We start from the raw sequence: 27,961 nt of genomic DNA, 5'->3' as shown, positions 1-27,961 counted from the left end.
AAAACAGACACAACAATAGACGTGCTAGTGGTGGTGTCGTGATCTACGTCAATAATGATGTAGACATTAGTCAGATTCCCCTTAACACAAATCTCGAAGCCGTAGCAGTCAGGATCAACTCACCGTATGCTCTCACAGTGTGTAACATCTATTTGCCTAATAGCACAAAACTTGACATCGGTGATCTCGCACACTTGGAAAATCAATTAATCTCACCTTATATAGTGGTAGGTGACTTCAATGGGCATAACGCAATCTGGGGATCCAATTATACCGACACACGGGGCAAATTAATCGAACACTGGATTGACAACAGTGAGGAACTGATATTGCTGAATAACGGTTATAACACTCATTTCAGTGTCAGCTCCGGTCAACATTCTGTCATAGACTTGTCGTTATCTTCTAAAGAAATAGCCCCTTATCTCAACTGGGAAGCAATGAATGACTTGTACGACAGCGACCATAACCCAATTATTGTTAATGATTGCAGACAAACGAATTATCAAAACCATAATACCAGATATCTCAGGTGGCGACTCCAATCAGGCCGACTGGACACCCTTCAGTGAACAAATCCTCAGGGGCATCGATGAACTACCAGCACTTGACCATTTCCAGATAACACCTATTAGTAACATATTAGAAAAATTCACAGCCCTTATCACCAAAGCGACTGAAACTTCCATTCCCAAAGATAAAAAATATGAAACAGCTAAATCCGTACCCTGGTGGAACAAAGAGTGCAGGAACAGCATCAAGGATGCAAAAAAAGCATTCCGCAATTATAAAAAGCATCGAGTTGATGAATATATGATAACCTACAAGCAGAAAAGAGCTATCGCTCGAAGAACAATCAAACAGAGCAAAAGAGAGTATTGGCACAATTTCACATCATCATTGACCCTAAATACGCCATTACCCCAGGTGTGGCACAAGATCAGACGTGTTGGTGGCACTCAAGTTCATCGTCCAAGTCCTAAATTAACCCACTCAGACGGTTCCGTCATAACAAACCCACAAGAAACCGCTAACTTTCTTGCTATCAACTTTGCAGCCAACTCCGATGATTCAAACTACTCTCAAGAATTTAAGCAATATCGCGAGAATTATAACATCAAGCCAGCGGTCGAAAGTTACCATATGGATCCTATAAATAGGTCATTCACAATGAATGAACTCTACAAGGTCTTTTCTAGCTGCGGCAACACAAGCCCCGGACCCGATGATATACCTAATGCAATGATCCGCAATTTACCGGACAGAGCTAAAACATACTTGTCCAAGTTATATAATTACATCTGGATCAATCAAGTGTTCCCCGACCAGTAGAACGAAGCAGTTGTCATTCCAATCCTTAAACCTAACAAGAACTAGGCTAATGCTACGAGTTACAGACCTATTGCATTAACGTGCAATATGTGCAAGATAATGGAGAAAATGATAGCCAAACGGCTCCGGTGGCGCCTAGAACAAGTCAATTTCTTTTCACCACACCCGATTGATCAACACTCGATTATCTGACAAATCTCGAAGCTGAGATATGTGACGCACTTGCACTCCACGGACATCTCCTTCTGGTCTCACCTGACATGGAAAAAGCATTTGAAATGACCTGGACTGATAGGGTATTAATAATCTTAAACGAGCAGGATCTTTTTGGCCATGTAATTGCGTTCACTAAGCATTTCGTTAAGAATAGAACCATCAGGGTTAGGATTGGCAATATACTATCCAATAGAGTGGCTATTAAGAACGGCCTTCTGCAAGGATCAGTACTGAGCGTTCTACTATTCCTTATAGCTATAAACTAAGCACCTAACATCATCAACAACCCCTTACGCAAAGCTTTATTCATCGATGATGTGGCGGTCTCATGCTACGGGAAGAATATTCAACTGACCATCAAATCAGTATAAAACACCTTGGATAAACTCCAAAACTGGGCGGACAACACCGGCTTCAAGTTCTCCACCGATAAAACCCAGTTCATCCTAATTAGTTGCAGTCATTTAGCAAATAAGACTAACATCATGCTCACCCTGAACGGCCAACCAATCAAAAAAGTTGACTCATTAAAAATCCTAGGAATGATCATAGACTCCAGGGTCTCCTGACCACCCCACATCAAGAGACTCAAAAGTGATTGCCACGCACGCATGCTAACTCTCAAAGTACTGGCATCGAGAAAATAGGGAGCCGACACCTAAATCCTGTTAAATATGTATAAGGGCCTCATAAGATCCAAGTTAGACTATGGGGCAATATTATATGACTCTGCAAGCTTATTGAACCTCGGAACCCTCGACCCAATTCAGAATTTAGCGCTGCGCATATCTCTAGGAGCCTTCAGGACCAGTCCAGCTAGCAGCCTCCAGGCAGAAACTGGAATCCCGCCATTATGCATTAGGAGAAAAAACTCTGTTTGAGATATGCCGTTTCTATCTCTACTACACCTAGCAATCCCGCATTTCACAACCTGTTCAAAGATTTCCTAGCCTCAGCGTACAACGATTATCCTCGAACTCCCAAGCCGATTCGGTCTCGCATAGCAAAATACTCTGAGGAACTCAGTCTCCCAATCCCCAAAGTATATTTACGCTGCATTCCTTCCATTGCCCCGTGGGAATCATCCGTCTCCATTGACCTTACATTAACCCAGTATGATAGAACTATCACGGACCAACAAACGTACCAGGCTTTATTTTTAGAGCTTCAAAACAAATACCCTAATCATGAGGAGTTTTACACCGATGGATCCAAGACAAATAACTCCACAGGGTATGCTATCGCAAACAAAACTATGGTATATGAAGCCTTTCGCCTACTTGATGACAACTCCATCTTCACGTGCAAGGCCTTTGCTATACTCAGAACACTACAAACTATAACCAAGGAAAGGATTAATAAAAGCATTATATACAGCGACTCTCTGGCGTGTCTACTAGCAGTCGAAAACAAATATACTCTTAACCCGCTCATTCAGAACATCCAAAGAATGGTCCTCAACTCATTTATGATGAACCTTGAGATAGTCCTCGCTTGGGTCCCTTCACACCAAGGTATTCAGGGCAACGAAAACGCTGATACAGCCGCCAAAGCATCTACCCAGTCACCGGTGCATCCAGAAGCCAAATTAACCCATAGTGAAGCAAAAAAATTAATTCACAGCAAGATAACCCAGTATTGGGACAAACAATAGAAAAATGGGACCACTCACCTCCACGGCATTCGGGACAGTGTCAATGATGTGCTCTGCAACACCTTAAACAGACACAACCAATGCACAATCACGAGACTACGTATTGGGCACACCAACCTTACTAACATACATGTCATCACCAAAAGTATTCCCACAATATGCATCTACTGTGACACTAGGCGAACCATTAAACATCTGCTAATCGAGTGCCAAGGATATCAAGCTGAAAGAATTAAACTGAACCTAACATCACCGCTAAAGATAATGTTAAGTGATCCTGAAGAACAAGTAAAAGTGATTAAATTTCTAAAAAACGTTAAATTGTATAAAAGTATATAGATACCTCTGTATAGTCACTAAACAATATAGTGGTCGCTAATAACCATGCAGTTAAAAGCGACCTTAAATAAATAATTAAATAATAATAATAATAGCAATAATAATATATGGTCACACATAAAAGTGAACATGAAAATTTTATGCATCTCAAATTCTATATATGACCATATATAATTATATATATGTATTCTGGTCATTTCGGTGACTTTTTTTCATATATTCTGTACATTTCCGTGACCACGGAAATGTAATGGGCATATGTATGATATTTCCGTGACTTTAATCCATGATGAAGATGGAACAACATATATATCCCTGATCGGTCGCGCCTATTGTATAGGACTCATTTCATGAAGTCATGGACATGTACAAGTGACTTACATATATATATAGGTATATATAATAATATATGATCATACATAAAAGCGAATATGAAAATTTTGTTTCTCAAATTCTATATATGACCATATATAACTATATATAGGTATATCTAACAATATACGGTCATACATAAAAGTGACCATGAAAATTTTATACATCTCGAATTCTACATAATTACCATATGTAACTTTATTCGGACATATATAACAATGTATGGGAATATATAGTTTTCGATTGTTTCTATATATGAATATATATAACTATATATAGGTATATATAATAATACATGGCCATACATAAAAGAACATAAAAATTTCATACATCTCGATATCATACACATCGAATATCAATCAACCAATTTTTACTGTAATAACAATGATCAATCAACCAATATCATTATATTTTGCCTTTTCAAAAGTGATTATATTCTTTCAATCTTACGTAGCACAACTAAACTTTGTTGTAACTGTCGGTCGCATCGCCTAGTCGTCAAAGCATCGGTCTCTCGTACGGAAGGTCCCGGGTTCGAATCCTACTGAAGCAGGTGTGATTGTTAATAAGTCTAGCGTTTTTTCTCTGAATTAAAAATTTCCAGTTCGATTAGGAATTCAATAATTCGCAGATCTAATAATCTCTGCATTGCCAAAATAATTAAAAAAAAAAAAATTTAATTTTCGTTAAATTTCTATACATAGTGATATCAAGTCATATATGTCCATATCAAGCTATATTTAGTCATATCAAACTACATATGCCCATATATTGTCAATTTTTATACATAGTCAGGTCGTTATATGTGGTCATATCAAGCTAAATACGGCCGTATAAAATTATATATCGTTATATATCGCCAATTTCCATATATGGCCAGATATGGCGCATTTATAAATGGCCATATATAATTCGTTTTTCCCAGGATAATACGATAGTTTTATTATAATAAAATCGTATTTTTTTGGTAATAATACCGAAGTTATTCTATAATTTTGCCAGATTTATGCTAATATAATGGAAAATTGTAAAAATTAGGTTTAATTTTTTGTTCGCTTCTGCATTTAAAGTCATCGAAAATGTGCAAAGTATAAAATGTTTTATTTCATTCTTCTAGCTTACACGTTTCTAATTTAAACAAAAGAATGTAAGTAAAAATAGTTATCCGGGACAATTGATGTCTTCAATTTTCTTAAGCTTATTTATATCCAAAATAACATAATTAACATCATCCTTCAAGTAAGTGATCTGGCACAGTGGTCAACAGATCAGACTTCAAATGATTAGGACTCGGGATCGATCCCACGAGACAATGGTGTTTTTTTTTCATAACAGTTATTGTATATGGGTAATTCCATGTCAATTCAACGACGTTGCGACGGTGACCTTCTTAAATTATTATGATTTTTTCATATTTTTCTATACATGTAGAAAGAAGTCTTCAGCTAAATTTTTAACTTTTTATCTCCATCCCCTCTGGAGTTATCATTTCTGCTTAAAAATGATATAACTTTGACTATAGTAATAATAATCTCACGTCATGGGGGGAGGGTCATTTTGTTTTATTCTTGACACTCTTTTTGAAAAGAAAATCAATATCAGAAACAAAAAATTTTGTAATGCTTTTACCGCCATATTTAGTGAGAAAATTAGTTTTTCGGTCAATGGGACATTTTTAATTTTTTCAAATAAATTTACAAAATTCTATGTTGAAAAACAAAATTTTTGAGCCATAACCCAAGATGGGCATCAAATAGCTTCTAGTAAAATAAATTAGAAAACAATTTTTTTTATGTGATTTTGATTTATTTTTCTTCTAAGATAACAGAATATTTTCAGACAGTCTCGAAATACATAACATTACTTTTTTCCAAGTATTCTCAGTAGGAAATATAATATTTTACCCAAAAATGTAAAAGTTAAGTACTTTTGTTGCAATGTATTGTATCTTTTTAAATTAAAATTAAAAATATATCCACCGTTACATCGTATTATTCAGATTTATCCCACTCAAATCTACTACGATATTATCGGTGGTATTTATCTGATATTACTTTGAGATAACATTTTGAAACTATTTGGAGAAATTACGTGATTTAAGAAAAAAAATAAATTAAAATTACAGAATAAAAATTGTTTGTTATTTTTTTTACTAGAAGTTATTTGATGCCCATCCTGGGTTGTGGCTCAAAAATTTTATTTTTCAACATAGAATTTTGTGAATTTTTTTTGAAAAAAATCAAAAATGTCTCATACAACGAAAAACTAATTTTTTGACTAAAAATGGCCGAAAAAGCATTACAAAATTTTTTGTTTCTGATTTCGAATTTTTTTTCAAAAAGAACGTTAAAAATAAAAAAAAATATGACCCCCCATGACGTGAGATTATCATAACTATAGTCAAAGTTATATCCTTTTTAAGCAAAAATGATAACTCCGGAAAGGATGGAGATAAAGAGCTAGAAATTTAGCTGAAGACTTCTTTCTACATGTATGAAAACATGTTAAAAAATACAAAACAAATCGAAACGGGACACCGTCGTAATGCCGTTGAATTGATATGAAATGACTCATATATAACTTTGTAAAGTTATATTTAATTATATAAAATTATAGACAACTAAATAAAATTTTATATAATTGTAAGGTAATTGACCTCTCTATCGGCCAGGCCCCCTTTATCGGTCACTTGGTCGAAAAATCGATATATTTACACAATAAGTACGTATTAATGCGTAAATAGTTTTTTAAAAAAAAAGTAAAATTAATCAAGTTTAGATTAAACATACTTTGATTATTGTAAAAATTCATTTTTTAATTAAAAAAAAAAATAGTAGTGCGTCAGACGCGATTTCTGGTGGTTTCTTATCAGGGAGGTTAAGTATTCTTTTTTTTTTAATAACCGATTACTAATTAAAAATAACAATAGAAGTCCGATTTTTTTTTTTGTAATCTTATTAGCTCGTTTCATAGTAATTTCAGGAGTTAAAAATTTAATGATTTTTACCTAATTTATAATAAAAATAGGGTGGCCGAATATAGATACAAGAAAATTACCTCTCTATGCATTATCGGCCACCTTAATTTTATTTTTTTTGAGGTTATAAGCATTTATATGCAAAATAGTCAATTTAATTTTTTAATGTCAAAATAAATAAACAAATTGATTAAGTTATATTTCAAAATAAATATAAATATTTATAATAGATGAAAATAAATTATATACATCCGATCAGCTAAAATTTTATCTAAAAGGTGGCCGATAGAGGGGACAGCTAGGCCAATAGAGGGGACATCAGGAATTAAAGTTATTTTCATTTATTATTAAATTTCTAATAAATATTTTTACATATATTCTTTTTTAATTTGAAGTTGAATTGAACCTTACATAAATTTTTTTTTCCAGTTAGGACGGTTTGATACTGCAAAAATGCCGAAAATATACTATAAATATACTGTATAATTACGGTTTTAATGCTGTAAATATACCGTATTTTTTCTGTTTTCTTATCGAAAATATTCTGAATTTATTTCGTAAATTTTTGGCAATAATTCGCCAAACATAATGACGAAAACAACTTAAGTTATACCGTATTCATGCAGTATTTACATCCTATAATTCCGGTATTATTTCGGTATTTCCAAAACCACGAGGATGATGTTAATTATATTAATGTGGATACAAATAAACTTGAAGGCATCAATTTTCCCGGATAATTATTTTCACTTGCATTCTTTTGTTTGAATTAGAAACGTGTGAACTAATAGAATAATTTTCGATGATTTTAAATGCAGTAACAAAGAATAAAACTAAATTTTTTACAATTTTCCATTATATCAGCATAAATCTGGCAAAATTGCAGGATAACTACGGTATTATTACCAAAAAATACGATTTTATAATGATAAAATTGTCGTATAATTACGGTTTTTATACAGCATTTTTTTGGTAAAAGTTCGGCATTTTTTAAGTAATTTTACTATAGTATTCTGGTAACTTTACAGTTCAAGTACAGTAAATATACTGCATAACTATATTAAAAAAACTGGCCAATCTAACTATGACAATAGCAAATTATATCGATAAATTTACGGCATGCGCATAAATGCTGAATATTTACGGCATTTTTACGGTATTCTCAAAACCGCGAAGGAATCCTTCTTTCAATTTTGTACAGCATCAATACTCTTTTTTACTGTGGCTGTACTAGATAATATATAGCTATCCTTTTTTTTCTTCGTACGCTCTTTTGGTTTGAGAAGCTCGCTAAAACCAAAAGAACGTATAAAAATATGTCACGTTGAAATTGGTAACGTGATACAAATAATATAGCTATATTCAATGACATTTAGTCATAATTAGTGACAGAAAAATTAAAATATTAATTTATTTAAAGAAAATAAATACGATTGTCTTTTTTCTCGCGTAATTTGAATGTAATTCGAATGATACAAATAAATGAATTTATCTCAATATATGGCAATAAAAAAGAGTTTGAACTATGAAAAGGCACAAATTCAAGTCAAGACCCTTTTAACGATACCAAATTTAATAACATTAACCAATTCTATCCTACAGGTATGGCGGGAACAAAATTTTCCTTATTCTCTTAATAATATAGATTACAAGATGACGAGCGTCTTGGCTCAAAATATATATAAAGATAAAAAGAAGTAAAAATCAAGTTAAAACCTTCTAAAGTAGCTAATATTTTCAATTTTTAACTAGTTCCATAAAAAAAAAGAATAGTAATAGTAGAAATAGTAGCAGTGTTGATACTGTAGTAGTGTAATCATCATCATCATCATCATCATCATCATCATCATCATCAATGAATAAATAAAAAGTTATTAACATACATTTAATTAAGATTGTTTCCAGACAGAACGAAATGGCGTTTATAGATAAAAGAAAAAAAAATTTTCAAAACTTCTTGGGTATCTTTTACTCATTATAAATTGCGAGATTATACAGATGGATTTAGCTAATCAGTCTTGTATTTCGAGGCTTATTCTATCTATTTTTAACGGTATTGAGTTGCATGTATATTACGGTTTTATAAATAAATTATTAAGATTCTTTACATTAATTTTTTCCAAGCGGTTTTGATTATACAACAGATCTATACTATTAGTCTATCACGGTATATCTACTGCATATTCATAACGAATACATTTACTTCGTTAATTTTTTACTGAATCTATACTGTATGGGGACCAGTTAAAACTGGGTTTATAGAGTGTAAATTCAATAACTTCTATAATTAGTCTGCCTTAAATACACGGTGATAAAATTACATAGATGTTGTTTTAAAGACATGCATATATTTACATATCTAAGCTGTAAAAAAGCAGCATAAATACCATTTTATACGGTAACACTTTTAAAGAAGTGTCATATAAGATTTGCATAAATTAATATATTTTGAGCTTGGGCAGATGGCAGATATACCGTATTCTTACCGTAAATGGCAGGTATAATCAAAATCGCAAGGGTTTCCATTACGACACAATGACCACTAAAAGGTTGCTTTGAGTAATAACTTTTAATATTCCGCCTAACTGAAATATCTGAATATAAAATTTTTCCTTTCATAATTTAAGAAATTTAAAAAAATTAGTTGTTGACCTTGTATGACCACTATCGAAATAAATTTATTCTTTGACATTTTTATCATCGAAACAGATAAAGGAAGTAACATCTTAATTCTAGTCATAATTCGCTTGAAAATTTGTTGCACACCTCAAGCGCAGAGCATTGAATGTGACGTACTCTCGTTTAAAAATTTTTCATCGCTACATCAATTCGTGTCTATTAGGGTGGGTCAAAAAAATCAACAATTTTTTTTTTTTTACAAGAGCCACGGAAAAATGGGCTGCTAGACACCTTAAAAAAATTCTTACCAAACATGAGCTCTGAATTTTAATAAAAAAATACTCCGCATCGCAGTTTTTTATTTTTTTTCTCAGTCCAATAGAAAAAAATTCATAACTCATTATTAATTGATTGTGATATTGAAGATTTAAGTTTGATCATTTTAAGACAAATTTCAGTTTTGTTTATGAATTTTATAACTCGACAATAAATGACTATTATAAAATGCACAATACAAATTTTTGTAGGAAATTAACTGCTCTATGAAGATAGTGTCTTACATTTTGGCGATTAAATTAAGCGTTCAAAGATATTCATCATCAAATTTTTATGTGTACTGATGTTAAGAATTTTTGATTAGATAATCGAAAAATTTCAATTTAATTTATGAATTTCATACAAATTTCATTTTTTGTTATTAATATAGGTATTATTTGAGTTTTATTTTCAACATTTTTGAAAATTTTTTTTCAATAATTCTAAACATTTTATTTTTAATCATTAGAAATCACGACCATGTTTCTTTTTCGATAACGTCTTCAAAACGTCTTTAAAAATGTTTCCACTATAGCTGGATATTGGCCTAGGGAAAACTTTTTCTCTACATAGAGGAATTTCGGTTTTTATTGCGTTGTTAAAGAGCATAGAAAAAATTACCCTACTTGCAACAAAAAATTTTTTGAAAATTACTAACTCAGTTAAAAATTGAAATAAAAAACTTTTTTATAATTAAGTGGACATTTTTTTTCTCTATAACTGAAACAAATCATAATATATTTATAGAGAAAACTTTGTTTTTTTATTAATAAATAATTAACTAAGCTGTTAAATAATGTACACTTAATTTTTTTTAATGTAGACAAAGATCCTTACACATAAAAAAAACTTGAAAAATATTTTGAAGTTTGTCAGTCGATAAAAAATAAATTTCGTGTAAATTTTTTCAAAACTTAAGAATTAAATTGAAATTTTTTGAATATCTATTCAAATACTTTTAAAATCAGTACACATGAAAGTTTGATGATGAATATCTTTTGAACGCTTAATTTAATTACCAAAACATAAGATACCATTTTTATAGAGCAGTTAATTTCCTACACAAATTTGTATTGCGCATTTAACAGTAGTTATTTATTGTCAAGCTATAAAAGTCATAAACAAAAATGAAATTCGTTTTGAAATAACTAAACTTAAATCTTCAATATCATTCAAATGGTGAGGTTTACGGAAAAAATATAAGAGACCTTTTTTGTAGAGCATTAGATTTGCGACCAAATTTTTTAAGAACATTTTTCTGTACAATCAATTAATGATGAGGTATGAATTTTTTTCTATTGGGCTGAGAAACAATTAAAAACCGCGATGCGGAGGATCTTCCTATTAAAATTAAGAGCTCATATTTGGTGTGAATTTTTTAAGGTGTCTAGCAACCCATTTTTCCGTGGCACGTAAAAAAAGAAATAGTTGATTTTTTTGACCCACCTTAGTGTCTATATAGTTTACATAGTGCAATGGAATAAATTATCATGTGAATATCGTATAATAGAAATAAAATTGCATAAAAATCACGCTATCACGAAGGAAAATTTATATTAAATAAATTTAATATAGTTTTACGCCTATTAATATCGATATTGATCTCGAAGAAGAAAATATAATTTTTAATTAAAATGATGTTGACTGTTCTATTTACATACTTGTATAGTAATTATTTAAAATATTTAAGTGAATTCATAAATTCTCATTTTTCGCTGTTGTCAATTAAGATGGAATGAAATGTACAATTAGCATTTTGTAAGTAAATTAATGCTAAATTAGAATTAGAAAAAATTTTCTTACATTAGATTTTAAAATAAATATCTCATTTCATAATGATAAATTAGTTAACAATAAATTGATATCTTGAGTAGGCTATCTATTAGTACGTTTTACTTTTACTTTCTACTCTCTGGATCAAGTCAAAAAATTTAAACAACTGTCAAGAGTAGATGTAACAGACTAAGAAGATACTTAAAAAATAAGTTTTAGTCATTTTTGCCAAGTACCCTGACGGGTCCAAATTACGATAAATTGCGGCAATTTACCGCATTTTTGCGGTAATTTACTGTAAAATACGATATTTCTAAAGCAAATGTGCTGCAAGTTACGGTATTTTACAGTAATATAGGTAAGTTATGGTATTTCCTGTGAATTACGGTAAAATACTGCAATTTACTGTAATTTGCGGCATTTTTACTGTAAGTACAGTATACTTATTTATTTTTACAGTTTTTACAGTGCAATACTTCACTTTACGGTAACATAACGCAGGCTTGTAACAATTCTACAGAAAACTACTGTTCTGTTACTACAAATATACGGTTAAAGTATTGTACTTTTGCCGTGAAATTCAGTATGCTTACCGTAAAATACCGTATGTTTACCGTAGAATACCGTGGTTTACCGTAAATTATGTTATTTTACCAAAAATACCGTCATTCTTCCAACCACCGTAAATTACGACAATTATCTTAATTTACCATAAATCGGATCCACCAAGGTAGTACTTTTTTGAAAACTTATCAGTCATTTACGTCTTAGGTGTTCTAGCTGAGAAGTACAATGTCACGCACATTAATTAACGAAATTTAAATTGTTTATCGTTTATGTAACTTGTAGAATAAAAAAATGATAATTTCTTTATTATAATTTATTGACTGAAGATTTCATAAATATCGTAAGTCAAAATGGAAATGAATTTTGAGTTTTGATTGATATATTTTATTGTGCTTTAGAGTTTGAGGTGTGCACTTGAAAATTTTTTAAATATACTCATAAAAAATAGTTATAAGAAAAGTCTATTTTATTAATATTATATAGGTGAATAAAGTGATCAAGTATCGTAATGCCAAATTCAGCAACGCAACTTTAACCTGAATTTTACAATCATAGCAACTTTAGGTATATGAAAAGATTTAATTTATAACTCAATTGAACCTGCACCAATAAAACTAAAGTTTTTAATTTATATAAAAATTAGTTTTCAAGTTAAGAATTACTTATCAAATGGTAGGTAGTCGCTACTCTAGATATTTGACTAATTTTTAAATAATCGTGATTTATAATCAAAATCGTTTTTAACTAATAAACCGCTATAAAATATACATTCATAATATTTTTGGATTTCATACATAGCATATACGGATGCTTGCTTGGACAAAATGCATTTATATGTGAGAGTATAGTTTCGAGCAGAGCAAGAACAAGTCGCCGAATACATCCATAGCCGTAAAAAATTTTACTAATAATGTTATGATTTTGAAAAAATTAGTAGAGTATAAAAAGCTGTTAGTTTGGTTAAAATTATTATGTAGAAATAAAAAAAAAATGTGTCTATATACTTCAACATGATTTGATTATTTAATGGTTGAAATTTTTTTCATAAACACGTAACAGAGGTCAGGGTGGATTCTTAAATATTTTATTTGTTTTCAGACTCCTATTTTTTAATGAAAAATTGCAGTTAAAGTCATTAGTACTCTCCTAAAAAAATGTTAAGCTAAAAATTAAGATTGGCGAGTTTTGTGAATTTTTATTTCACCATAAGCATTTTCATGAGGATTAGTCTATTGTTATTTTTTATTTAATAAAATATAAAATGAAATTCTAAGAGAAAAGATTAAAAATTTGGAAATCACTTCTTTTAATTGCTAAAGGAATAGGCCAGTGGTAACCGTTAGCGGAGTTACGTAAACTTTTAAGGATTATGGTTGTGAATTTATCACTTGTTTTCAAATTAAAAATCCAAAATATATTAATTCTTATCGGAATAAAGTCTTCATTACTATTATCATGATAAAACAATCTTGTAAAAATATTTTTCACACTCATAAATTAATTTTTATGTTTGCCTGAAGCCACGCATGGATTCATATGAGTTAATATAAAATTTAAAAAAACATATAATACTAAAATGAAGAATATATTTTAAAATTTTGAGTGCATTCGGAAATATTTTAGCATGAGCTAGAACATTTCTGAATGCACCCTTATACTCGCGACTTCAAAGTGGCTACTTAAAAACAGTTTTTACTTTTTATTTTTTCAATAACTTTGATAACAAGCATTTAATTAAATTTCATTATGTAAATAGCAATCAAATAAAAAGAAAAAAGTTATTTTTATGATTTTCAAAATTAAAAAATTTTGATCGATTTGTTAAAGTTATCAAGCCCTGCTTAACTTTATGGAAGTCTGTTTACTACATAAGAATGAACATATTTTGAGTTGAGGCCTACGAATTTTAAAAATGAGGATTGTTAAGTTACCCTAATATATATTTATAATTATTCACATTTGCGAGAGTGTGTATAGGTGTGTAAAATAGCTACAGGGCTAATCGAATGTAAAAATTTCATAATTTAATTGTTAAGTAGTAGAAATTATGAATCTATGCACATGAATTGGTTAACGACTTAAGACAATGAATTTGTTAATACGGAAGATACTGAAAATCTTGATTTAAAAGAAAAAAAAAAGAAAAGAAAAAGAACATAAACAGTTCTAGAGTAACGACTCCTTTAATACGATATACTAATTGAAATAGTTACTAGAAAAAAAAAAAAATGTAGTATTATTCATTTACAGATATATACACTGTAGTGTACATAAAGTCTCAAAAGCCTTTATCTATTTATGATTCCAAAGCTTCATCAATTATCAACCATTCATGCTTGTACCGATTCTATAATTTAAAAGTTTCATAGAAAAAAAAGCTTCACATATGTAGCTTATATTTTAATAACAAACAATAAACTTTTGATGCGCACCACAAATGCTCTTTAAACTACGTAGTTGTTCTACTAATGTATCCATTATTCAGACTTTCACATTTTTCTAAATAATCAGTCTGAGATTGTGGTTCCGCTTCTTGAACTGAAATGGTGACATCTACATTATCTAATGAAGAATAATCTAATTGAGTGGAATTAATATCTTTCATTTCAGCATTGGACATTAGTTCAGTACTTTGATTTTCGTAATCCAAATCATCAATATTATGAACCGATTTATTCTGTCCTCGATTCCGCAAGATAATTTGATTTCTCTTGTTTTGTGGGCTTAAAGAGTTTTTACTCGATAATGGACTTATGTTTCTTCGATTCGTACTATTGTTCTTTATGGACGGGGAATTTTTAACTGATTTGAGGCTTTCTTCCGCAAATGGGAAATTTAGTGTATCCTTACTAGAGCATAAAGACCCTACTGATACACCGTCAAAGTCATCAAAACCAGCTTTAAGAGGTATTTTCGAAGAGTTTAAATCATGGAAGCTCGCGGGAATTTTTGAATTATCTCCGTATGGTTTTAAATCATATCTTATATCTGGACTGTTTTTGAAGCAACTTGGTTCAACGGTTGCGAAGTCGCCGAAATCTTCACGCAAAGGTAAATCTTCGTCTCCTTCTTGTTCATCTTCTCTTAAATCTTCTAGTGGAGCCATTTCGAAGTCACTATATTAATAATAATAAAATATCATTCAATCTTAAATAAATATTGTAAATTACAGATAAATTTATCAGATAAATTGACTTATGATTATTTACCTCTAAAAAAAATACTTTAGTTTTGAATAATATCACTCTGACTAAGATAATCGTATCAAGGTACAACAGAAAATCATTATCAAATTCTAATATTGCTTTGAAATGATTTTATAATTTTCATTTGAGAACGAACAAAATGATACCTAATTTTTTTCGATATCAACATTTACAACTGTTTTATCATTAGTTGAAAATTTGTCACTCAAAAATAAAAAAAAAAAAATCGATTATTCAAGACCAGTTCGAATAGAAAGCTGAAAATTGGTACTCAAGTTGTTTAAGATACTTACCAAAACATATCAAAAAATGACCAAAATCAAAAGGGTTGGGTTAAAAAGTTGTTGATGTGGTATGGAATGCTTCATAGATACGCCAGCAATAGTAATTTAAAGCCAGATTAAAAATAAACCCGGTTTGAAAAATTAGCCCTTAGACAACTGTCAAAAATTTATTTTTTATCTTCAGACCCTTTAATTAATAAAATTTTTTTTTAACTTCCTACAAAGAAAATTGAAAATTTGTTAAAATTCGGGAAGCTATTTTCACTCCGATTTTTAAAAATCGAGTTTTCTTCAGATGTCGACGAGATCCGAAGAAGCTACTTTGACTATTTTCACAATGATGACCGAATGCTTGTATATATACGTATGTGTGTATGTGTGTGTGTTCTTGTGGAAATCGAAAAAGCTTGCTAGCCATCAACTTTTCTGAAAATTTCAGATTGATCGACTAATTAGACTTAAGGATATAAAAGAAACACGAAAAAAAAAAAAAATTTTTTTTCAGTTTTTTTAAAAATTTTTCAGAAATGACTCGATCGATTGATTTTGAAATCGAATCGACTCTGAAATTCAAAAAAATAAGTCGGTTGCCACCTTAACCATCTCAATCAATTAATTCGTTCGAGAGATATCGTGAGGCAAAGAAATGTTAAAAAACCGATTTTTCCAAATATTTCTGAAACAGCTGAACAGTTCAATTTCAAATTTTAATCAGCTCTAGGACTCGATAAAATTCGCCGATTGTCATATTGAACATCAAAATTCGTTGGTTAATTTAAAAGATAATGGCGTAAAAAAGTTTAAAGAATAACATTTTGTTATTTATCCCTTTTTTTTGAAATCATAATGTAATATACTAAAATGTGTTCAAATTCATACCAACTCTTCGACTTTGTGATTTCTTTCGATCACCACATAATGCAAGTCATTCTTTAGTTTCAATAATATTATCAACAAAATTATTGAAAAAACACCATTTTTAATAATTTGTTCGAATATTTTATTTTATTATACATAATCGTGAATAAAAATTAAAAAAAAAATTGTTCATTAATTATTTCCGATTCCTAAATTTCCAAACTTTAACATAAAATGTAAAAGTTTGAGCTTGAAAAGCTCACAAAACAAACAATTGCACGCAAGGGTATTTTCGATCTCAAGGAGCTCAAAAACAGCGGGAAGTTTTGGAGCTCGCTCGCAGGGCCAACCATTACCCCGAATTTTTCAATAAATATTCACTTCAGATCTGTCTTTTTTTACATCAGTGATGATCAACACTTTTCGAAAGTACGCTGAAACATTGCGAATTTACGATTACAAAACATTCAATCTTACAGGGATTCATAGCTAGTACCTTCTACTCTCCAGACCAGTGCCGTTATTGTTGCGATGCCATTCAGTTGCAAAAATATAAATGGTTTAGAGTTCATCTGTACATTAATCGTTATTATGTAGATATATTTTTACAGTCGAAAATTGAGCTAATAGAGCACACTTATGACATTATTTTCAAAATTAAATAAAAATTAAGTTTTTTTTCAGGTAGATTTTTCGGAAATCTATCTATACTTTTGAATCACAAATGGAAAAAATGATGGATTTTTATAATTATTATAGCATAATTTTGACGAGTTGACTTTTGGATTTTTAAAAGCATTTATATCTTGATACGATAATCTTAGGCAAAATTAAAACTTTAAAAACTCTGATAATTTTTGAGAATACTAAATCTTTAGTCGATATTTTTGATGAATACATTTAATAATAAAAAATTACTTACTTGTCATTGAGTGGTGAAAGAGAAGTGTTTTGATTACGAGCTTCGATTCCTTCCGGACTGTGATAAAAACTGACAGCTTCAAAACCTTCTAAAGATGCCTCCTTTAAAAGTATAGAAGTGATATGAATAAATGTAGGCCGTCGCACAGCTTTTTGATTCCACGTGCCTCTCATTAATCGATAAAGAGAATCGGGACAATTTTCGGGGCGTTCCATTACTCCTCCGTCGATTACATAACGCAATACCTAAGTTTATAAAATAAAAGATTAATCAAGAATTGGTGCCTAAATACCCATTAATTAAACTATTATTAATAAAATAATTATAAATATACTTGATCATTCGATAATCCTTGATATGGCTGAGAAGCAAGCGTGACCATTTCCCATAATACTATTCCGTAACTCCATACATCTGAATAGCTAGTAAATACACCGTCTTTCAAACTTTCAGGCGCCATCCACCGAACAGGCAAAAGACCTTTCGTTCCTTTTCGATAATAATCAGTTTCATATATATCTCTAGTCATACCAAAGTCACCAATTTTTACAGTAAGATCTTCTGCTACCATACAATTACGAGCTGCTAAATCTCTGTGAACAAATTTTTTCGCTGATAAATAAGCCATCCCATCGGAAATTTCGGCGGCCATTCGTATAATTCTTTTGAGTGTAGGAGGTTGCCTTGACATATTTTCACACTGGTCAGGTCGATGACTTCGTAAATATGTTTTAAGATCACCATTTACCATCAATTCCATGATAACGTAAGGGGGTTGACCTCGAGATACGACACCAAGTAATCTTACAACGTGATGAGTATTGAAAGCTTTCATTACCGATGCTTCATTTAAAAATTCTATACGTTCACGATCAGTTGCATTTTCATTGACAGTTTTTACAGCACATCTTATTTCAGGTTTTAATTTACTAATATCTTTAGCAACACCTTCATAAACCATACCAAATGAACCATTACCCAATTCTCGTGATAAACGAATCTTTTTCCTTGGTACTTCCCATTCATCAGGCACATAAGCAGTACTGACATATTCTGGATTTACAGTTGCTATCAATCTTCTACTTGGTACATTCTGCAAGAGCTTACGCTTGCATACATAAACTGTAGTTAAAGATGTTATCAAGATAACTATGCTGGAAACTGACCAAAAAACAATCCAAAATACTTCTTTTGCGCTATCTTCATCGATATAAACATAAAGTACTTCCGAATCAGCACCACTCCCTGCTAAACTCGTAGCTCGAACTATCACCGAATAATTACCAGCGGGTAAATCTTTAGTGATACAAGACTTATTATCACTGATAAATTTTTGTCTACTGATGCAAACTACAATAGGTTGAATCTAAAAATAAAATTAAATTAATCAGTAAATTATATATATGTATATATATTAGGGTGGTCTTTATTTTGGACATTTTTTAATTTTTATGCTCTTATAGGCTCATGTGGTTCGAAATAAATAAAAAAAAATATCCTTTAAGTTTCAGGTCTCTATCTCAATTTTAACCCGTGCCGCACAGCGATGTGAATTTCCTATTTAAATAACATGGGGTTTTTGGTATTGAACGATTAATTTTTTATTCCGACCAAAGTAATTGGTCAAAAAATTTGAAACTCTGTAGATTTTATCCTTATAATAGTAGCTATTCCTCAGAATTTTCACAGATTTTTATCGACTACAATTTTGGAGGTACAGCAAGATGAAAAAAAGAAAAATTACTTTTTATTTTTATCTAATATTTTTTTTTAAATAACAACAAATCACTTTGCATCCTTTTCAGGAGCGCTTACTTTTTTCACTCTCGCACCCAAGTGAGTGGACGGTATTATCTTTGTTGCACTAATACAGTAATCAGAACGTTGGTCAAGTTTTTCTCATAAACAAACGAATATTATCAAAAAATTAAAGCGCGCCTTGCTAAATGAGACAGTAGTGCATCAATATGCAGTCTGTAGTTCCTCTTTAGAGATTTTGTTTCCGAGAAAAACTTAGTCGAAAATATCTGACAACCACTGTTAAAAAAAAATTTCAGATAAGAATAAAAAAAAGCGAAAAATCACTAAAAATTCTGAGGAATAGCTACTATTATCCCTGATTAAAAACTCCGATTGAATCCGATTGAATCTGATTGAAACTCAGTCAGAATTCTATCAGTTTCAATCGGAAACGAATTTTCAATCAGAAATGTTCGGGAGCGTTTGAGGCCTCCGATTGAATTTCAATCAGATTCAATCGGGAAATAATAATTTTAATTTTCGATTATTTTCCGATTGAATCTGATTAAATCCGATTGAAATATCTCAATCAGTTTCAATCAGATTCAATCGGAAAATAATAATTTTTTTTAAATTATTTTCCGATTGAAACCGATTAAAACTGATTGAAAAAAATTCAATCAGATTCAATCGGAAAATAATAATTTATTTCTCGATTTTATCCCGATTGATCAATTTTTTATTTCTCCGTGTAGAATGTTCTAATTGATTTTAAACTATCTTCCTGATGAGCTAGATATATAGCTAAAGTCCTTAGTAAAAATGAAACGAGGCACTGGCTAGCGTCAATGCTAACGGTAGATGACAAACGAGGCGGCCCTCGTTTATTTTTAATAGGGGTGTGCGTATTATCTATGAGATACGAGTAGTTTAACATTAGACAGTATGAAAATTGTAAGCTTAATATAGTATAAATCTTTTTTACTGTAGAATGTTCTACTGATTGTATCTTATAAACAGTGCACTTTAGCAATATCACCCTGTTTAGAAAATCTCATAGATTCTCATACATTCCCATAGAGATTTTATGAGAATGAATGAGTTCTATGAGAAGTGCTATATGGTTAAGTATAGGACCTTATACATACAGCTATAAGAATCTCTCGGATTTTTTTAGCAGGGAAGTATAATAAACAATTCCGTAGAGGACGAAATTTTCTAAAAAATGGGTGCTATGCATCTTTTTCGTACGATGAGCCGTTTTTTTTTTCACTATTAACAAAATTATATGAAACAAGTAAAAAATAGATTTTCGGAGCAGATAGAATCGACATAGATCGAGTTGGAGCAATTTGTTTTATAGACTTTCAAATTCAACAAATTCTCTGCAAATTAAAACTGGTTTCGAAAAGATAGCTTAAAATCTGGCTAAGTTATAGCAATTTAAAAAAAATGTTATTCAATTAACATACTTTTTAAATGGAAAAATGTGATACTCGAGAGAAAGTACTTTAAATTAAATTTAAGAGCTGAAATTTTCAGGGAATTTTTTTCTCAATATAAACAACAAAATTTTCTTGTGTCGGCTAGAAAAAAAAAATTTCGTTTCAAACGAAGCGGATTCAATTAGAAAATAATAATTCATCTATCGATTATTTTCCGATTGAATCCGATTAAATCCAACAGAAAATTTTCAATCAGTTTCAATCGGATTCAATCGGAAAATAACAATTCAGATAGTATTGATAATTATTAAAATTTAGGCAGATATGAATTTCATTTATCACTACTTCAGCAGTTTTTAAAATATCCGAGTATAGAATTTTATCTGTCTTTCCAATTTAATCAATTTTATAAAAAGTTAAAACAAGCATTTTTCAGGATTACATAAAAACTTTTTTTAAAAAACTGTATTGATTGAGTTTAAAACTATCACGAAAATAAAAGGAAACATCAATAAAAAATTATATTATATATTAAGTTGGTTAAAAAAAAAATTTTTTTTTTTTTTTTGGTACCCAAAAATTGAAAGTCTACCTAAAAATAAAAATTTCGGTACCAATCCAAGCTCTTAATAATAATACTACGGTTTGCGTCAATCAATTTTTCTATTTTCTATTTAAATAACACGGGAAAAAAACTTTTTATTTTTTAGAATTTTCTAACTTACAAGCCAATCAACGAATTATTATGCACGATAGATATTTTTGTAGGATATTGAATGCTCTACAACAAAAGTCTCATCATTTTTTAAAAAATCTAACTGTTCAAAAGTTATTTGAGCTTAAAGTCAAGTTTATAGAAAATTTTGAGATCTTCTTACTTTTCCGGCGAAACTATCAGTTTTATCAGAAAATCTCATAGAAACTTTTTTGTAGGTAATTTCATTTCTCAAAAATTATTATAAATAAAGTTTTTCAAAATTTCGTTTTTTTTTTTCTAGTTATTTTCATTTCAATGTCAAGCTCTTAAAAAAATAGTTTTCTGATTGATTTTTTATAAATTCTAAAATATATTTTATGTATTTTAACTTATATTTTTTAAATAAATTTTTTTCATGGGGGTGTTTAACGCGAGGATTTTCGTATGCTCCAACTAATAGAAAAAAGAGTTGCTTGAACCAAGAGAAAAATTTCTTAGGAGAAAAGATATATGTAGAGGAGAGGAAATTCACCAGTCCTAGGCAATAGCAGTAGGAGTAGTTCGATGCTCGCCACTAGATAGGGCCTACCACTTGTGAAGTGTCCCTGGTAAGAAACGTAGTTCAGACGTATTATATTCCAGATTTGAAAGCAATTCTGACACGAGCACTCCTCTGTTCTTTGATAGAGTGACAAGTGCCATTTTTGGTGGTAATATAGTATATCCTATATTACTTCATGACATAAAATCTAATTGTTAATATAGATTCAACGTAGATTTTAATATATTTGATTTTTTAATTTTTTACCATTTAATAATATATAAAATTATTTTTTTCCGGGAATCGGTAATTTTTGATTAATTTACAATCGAAACCTTCCGGAAATCTGATTAAATCCGATTGAAACTGATTGAAAATCAAACAGAAATTTCCGATTGACTTTTAATCAGTTTCAATCAGATTCAATCGGAAACTTCCGAATGACTCCGATTAAAACTGATTAAAAGTCCATCGGAAATTTTTGATTAACTTTCAATCGGAATCATTCGGAAGTTTCCGATTGAATCCGATTGAAACTGATTAAAATTCAATCGAAAATTTCTGATTAACTTTCAATCAGAATCATTCGGAAGTTTCCGATTGAAAGTCAATCAGAAATTTCTGATTAAATCTGATAGGACGTTTTCAATCAGTTTCAATCGGAGTTTTTAATCAGGGTATAAAGATAAAGTCAACAGAGTTTCAAATTTTTTGAACAATTACTTTGGCTGGAATAAAAAATTAATCATTCAATGTCAAAAACCTCATTTTATTTAAATGGGAAACTTACATCGCTGAACGGCACGAGTTAAAATTGAGGCAGAGATTTGAAACTTGAAGGATATTTTTTTTTATTTACTTTGAGCCACATAAACCTATGGAAGCATAAAAATTAAAAAATGACCCAAATAAGGACCACCCTAATATATATATATTTGAAAAGTTATCAAAATCCAATCCTCATCCCGATGAATTTCAGGTCAAAAAAAGTATTTGAAAAATCTAAAAGTGTACACCTCAAACGCTCACATTATATTATATTTTTTATATCATTATATTTTTTAAAATCAATTCACTTTGAAAAATTGTCGCAGCTCGTATTCCTTATGAAGAAGGAGAAAAAAAAATTTGATCTGGGTTCAATTAACTCGAAATATTTTTTCACGGCAGAATATTGACAATTCTTCTTTACCTTACCGAAAAGTATAATTTTAGATTATAACTAAAACACAATGAAGACTAAACCAACTACATTGAGGATATATTAAGAAATTCACTCCGTAAGAAATAGACGCAACTTTTGCGTTCATAAATATTATGTAGTTAAGCCAAAGAAACAATTCGAGTACCATAATGCGTTAAAAAAACTCTGCGGAGAAGGTAAATGTAGTATCTGGTATTCTTTCGTTCCTCTAGTTGTAATTAGACCACGTGACTTTTCATTTACTAACAATCTGGTTAGATATTTATCAATCTCCAGATTGTTTTTTCTGAACAGGCCCTGAATTGATAATTGTTAATTTCATTCAAATACTCTACTAGATATCGTCCACAGTTTTGTCTTAATTTGAATGTTTTTTTAACTTCCCGCTAGAAAAAATTGTAAATTTTCAAAAATTCGGGATGTTATTGTTTTTATCCCGATTTTAAAAATCGAGTTTTCTCCTAGGAAGCTATTCTGACTGTTTTCAGAATGATGTCCGAGTGTGTGTATGTTTGTGTGTGTAAACTTTTTGCAACTTTTTAACTAATGAACCGATTTGGATGATTAAAGTGGCAATCGAAAGAGCTTGTTGGCCATCAACTTTCCTGAAAATTTCAGATCATTTGATCAAGTAGACTCGAAAATATTGGCGAATTACGAAAAAACAAATTTTTTTTTTTAGTTTTTTAGTGATTTCTCAGAAACGACTTGAACGATCGACTTTAAAATCTAATCAGCTCTAGAATTTGATAAAACGCATCGATTGCCATCTTAACCATCTCAATCGGTTAATTTGTTCGAGAGATATCGCGGGAGAAAGAAATGGTAAAAAACAGTTATTTCAATTTAGTCGTTTCAAAAATATTCGCGAAAAACCTTTTTTTTTCACCATTCCTTTCTCTGGCAATATCTCTTGAACAAATTATCCGATTTAAATATTAAGGAGGCAATTGATGCGTTTTATCAAGTTCTAAAGCTGATTAGATTTTGGAATCGATTGATCAAGTTGTTTTTGAGAAATTAAAAAAAAAAAACTAAAAAAAAATTTTTCTTTCGTATTTCTTAATTATTCCAGAGTCTATTCGATCGAATGATCTGAAATTCACAGAAAAGTTGACAGCTAACAAGTTCTTTCAATTGCCGCAAGAGCGATCCAAATTGGTAGATTAGTTAAAAAGTTATAGAGCGTTGATTCTTTGATTGATTCTTTCAATTGATTCTTTTTCAATAGTTGAGCATTCGACGTGGCTTATAGTTTTCGAGCCAATTAGATTTTGGAATCAATTCATGGCGTAAGTTAGAAGTTATTTGAAAAATTTCATCTTTCACATAACTCCAAGCATAGCGTATTGATAAGTTTAATTCTTCACAAATTGTAGTAATTTATACGCCGTTTATTGAGTAACTAATGCAAAAATGGAAGAAAACTAAAAAAAAAAAATTCTTTAATTTTGATGATAAATACACAATTGAAAGATCTAAACTTGTTCTTTTAATTGTTTTGTGTAAATGTATGTTTAAAATAATTTTATTAGATCTTTACGAACTTTCGGACTACAAGTTCATAGAATAAAGAAATTTGTGCTTTAAATTTCATGCATCTTGATCTATATAATATTCATTATAAATAATTTGTTATTCTTACATTTGGCATTCCTACTCTCTTGTATTCAACTTGGTAAGCAACAATTAAACCGTTGGGTTTTAACGGTTCCTTCCACTGCAACTTCACTATCGGACGGCTGGTATTACCATGGATTTTTTCTAATTTCAATGATCCCGTTGGAATATCATCTGCGTGTTCAAAGGGTAGAGTTCGACAGTTTTGTATTATTTTTGTTGAACACCTTTGGCTTACATCATCTGGGACAGGTTCACGACAAGCTTGGAGTTCTATATTGTAAGTAGCAAAATGCCTTAAATTTCGCATTACAAATGAAAGGTTTGAACTAGGTACCAAACGCTCAAATTTCTGTTCACTGTCTTCTTCCGTTTCATTCTAAAAGAAAATTTGTAAATTTACATGAAATTTCTTACAGATAAATATTAAAAAATACGACAGTAATAATTCAATCTTAATAATATAGAGGAATATCTTTACCTTTTTTAGCGAATCTGAGTCATTTGGTTTGAAGTCAGTAGAGATATCACGCTTACGTCTATTATTGCCACCAACTCTTTTAACATAAACTTGATTGTGTAACGCATCTTCAAAAGCAATCGAGCTTGATACTTCTTTTTCTCTTATTGACTGATCTGATTCTCTATCAGCACATTCACAAGTAGCTACATCTGGTTTAGTGCGTTCTTTTTCAGCTTCAGCACGTTTACGTTCTTCTTCAGCTATCTCAGTTATCGGTTTCTTTTCCGGAAATTGCAGAGCTTAAAAAAATAATTACATTGTTTAATTCCTTTAAAGCTTTGCGGTCATCACAAAAATACATTGCATTCACGATGACTTGACGTCGCATTTTCCGCTAGAATGAGGTTAATTCATAGAATTTATACGGTAATCATACGGTATACTTGTGCAAATGACTGATTGTCAATAGGGCATCAATATACCGAGAATTTATTGTAGTGTTGCCCTCAACATGCATGAATTTAACCTTTAATATAATGAACTTTTACAGTACAACAGATATTCTTCATATAGAAATCAGTTGTTGATGGATACCTTGCCTTATTTTTACGATCATTTTACACGCGTTCCACAATAATTTTGCAGTATTTCAACAGAAAAAAATGAAAACAGAGAATTTCTGACTATCACTAATATCTTGCTTAAGAGGAAAGAATCTTGTGTGGAATCTTTAATGGAATTCAGTATAGTAAATGTAATAACTATATTAATATATATTAATCAGAAAAAAAATATATTCATAATACGAAAGTACGGAAATTTGTTTTGATATCAAAACGAATTTTCGTACTTTCATATTATGAATATTTTTTAACTTCCCGCTAAGAAGATTTAAAATTTTCCGAAATTCGAAAAGTTATTGGTTTCGGTCCGATTTTCGAAAATCGAATTTCTATCAGATTCTGACGTTTTTAAGTTCTAGAAAGCTATTCTGGCTAATTTCAAGATAATGTCCGAGTGTACGTATGTGTGTGTGTGTGTGTATGTTCGTAAATATCAGTAAGTTTTGAACGGATAAACCGATTTTGATATCTACGGTGGCATTCGACGTGGCTTGTTAATTCCTATAAGCTGTGAAACATTGAGCCTGATCGGTATGGTGTGTTCGGAGATATTCTGAAAATAACATTTTTTCTAAAATGTTTTTTTAGATAACTTCTAATGTGCTTGATGGATTGATTCCAAAATCTAATCAGCTCTAAAACTTTATAAGCCGTGTCGAATGCCGCCTCGACCGTCTCAATTGGTCAATTTTTTCGATAGATATTGTTTGAGAAAAAAATGGTAAAAAAGTCTTTTTTCGAAAACAATGTCATACAAAAGTATTTGTGAGCTCGAAGAGCTCGAAAATGCATTCACAACGATGTTTCTGAGCTCAAGGAGCTCGAAAACGGCGGGGAGTTTTGGGGCTGTCCCGCAGGGTCAACTGATAGACAGATTTTTTAACTTCCCGCTAAAAAAATCGACGATTTTCAAAAATTTCGGGAAGTTATTGTTTTCACCCCAATTTTCAAAAATCGAGTTTTCATCAGATGTCGACGTTTTGAGGTCCTAGGAAGCTATTCTGACTATTTTCAGAATGATGTCCGAGTGTGTGTGTGTGTGTGTGTGGTGTGTGTGTGTGTGTGTGTGTGTGTGTGTGTGTGTGTGTGTGTGTGTGTGGTGTGTGTGTGTGTGTGTGTGTGTGTGTGTGTGTGTGTGTGTGTGTGTGTGTGTGTGTGTGGTGTGTGTGTGTGTGTGTGTGTGTGTGTGTGTGTGTGTGTGTGTGTGTGTGTGTGTGTGTGTGTGTGTGTGTGTGTGTGTGTGCGTGTGTGTGTGTGTGTGTGTGTGCGTGCGTGTGTGTGTGTGTGTGTGTGTGTGTGTGTGTGTGTGTGTGTGTGTGTGTGTGTGTATGTATGTAAACTCTTTGTAACTTTTGAACTAATGAATCGATTTGGACGGTTGAGGTGGCAATCGAAAGAGCTTGTTGGCCATCAACTTTCCTGAAAATTTCAGATTATTTGATCGAATAGACTCGAAAATATTTGCGAATTACGAAAAAAAAAAAAAAAATTTTTTTTTTTAGTTTTTTATTGATTTCTCAAAAACGACTTATACGATCGACTTTAAAATCTAATCAGCTCTAGTATTCAATAAAACGCGCCGATTGCCACGTCAACTATCAAAATCGATTGATTAGTTCAAAAGATATCGGCGTTGAAATGTTAAAAAAATAACATTTTATGTTATTTTTTCCAGATAAATCATAATATAACGTACTAAAATGTGCCTGATATCATACCAACTGATCTTTTTTATGGTTTCTTTCGATCATATAATGTCATCGAACTTGGTTTTTAGTTTAAATCATATTATCAACAAAAAAATCGATAAAACGTAGTATTTAATATTTTTATCGGATATTTCATATTTTATTGTTTCTTACATGAGTCAAAACTTATTTAAATCTTGACTTTGATCCCTGACATTGATTTCTGCCTCAATACACTTATTTTACTGAACATAATCAGGAACTAAATTTTAAAAACCGCTTCATTGATGATTTTCGATTCTTAAATTTTCAAACTTCAGCATAACAGGTAACTTGTTAGAGCTTGAAAAGATCGTAAAAAAACAATTGCATGTGATAGCATTTTCGAACTCGAAGAGCTCGAAAATATATCTACACTAATGTTTTCGAGCTCTTTGAGGTCGAAAACAGCGGGAAGTTTTGGGGCTGGCTCGCAGGGTCAACCGACGCCCAGATTTTTTTTTTAG

General features: G+C 30.7%; 1 protein-coding gene across 2 annotated transcripts in view; it reads right to left on the bottom strand.

Moving 5' to 3' along the window:
* Positions 1-12,609: 12,609 nt before the first annotated feature.
* Positions 12,610-27,961, bottom strand: part of LOC103578385 (insulin-like receptor) — a 136,570-nt gene continuing 121,218 nt past the window's right edge. Inside the window, exons 7-12 of one of the 2 annotated variants that reach the window (XR_008404018.1) lie at positions 25,163-25,443; positions 24,707-25,060; positions 17,769-18,800; positions 17,435-17,679; positions 17,009-17,084; positions 16,750-16,946 (exon numbers count right to left, since the gene is read on the bottom strand). Coding sequence is in view for 1 of the 2 variants with exons in the window: in XM_014440161.2 (XP_014295647.1) it covers positions 14,614-15,280; positions 17,435-17,679; positions 17,769-18,800; positions 24,707-25,060; positions 25,163-25,443 (2,579 nt within the window). In the remaining variant the exon portion in view is untranslated. Of the gene's footprint in view, positions 15,281-16,749; positions 16,947-17,008; positions 17,085-17,434; positions 17,680-17,768; positions 18,801-24,706; positions 25,061-25,162; positions 25,444-27,961 lie in introns of those variants that run through there. The other variant, XM_014440161.2, reaches the window with a different exon arrangement.

The sequence above is a fragment of the Microplitis demolitor genome, chromosome 7 (genome assembly GCF_026212275.2).
Source record: "Microplitis demolitor isolate Queensland-Clemson2020A chromosome 7, iyMicDemo2.1a, whole genome shotgun sequence".
In the NCBI taxonomy this organism is placed as follows: domain Eukaryota; kingdom Metazoa; phylum Arthropoda; class Insecta; order Hymenoptera; family Braconidae; genus Microplitis; species Microplitis demolitor.
The sequence above is the reverse complement of the archived record's forward strand: the minus strand, read 5'-3'. Positions and strand labels throughout refer to the sequence as shown.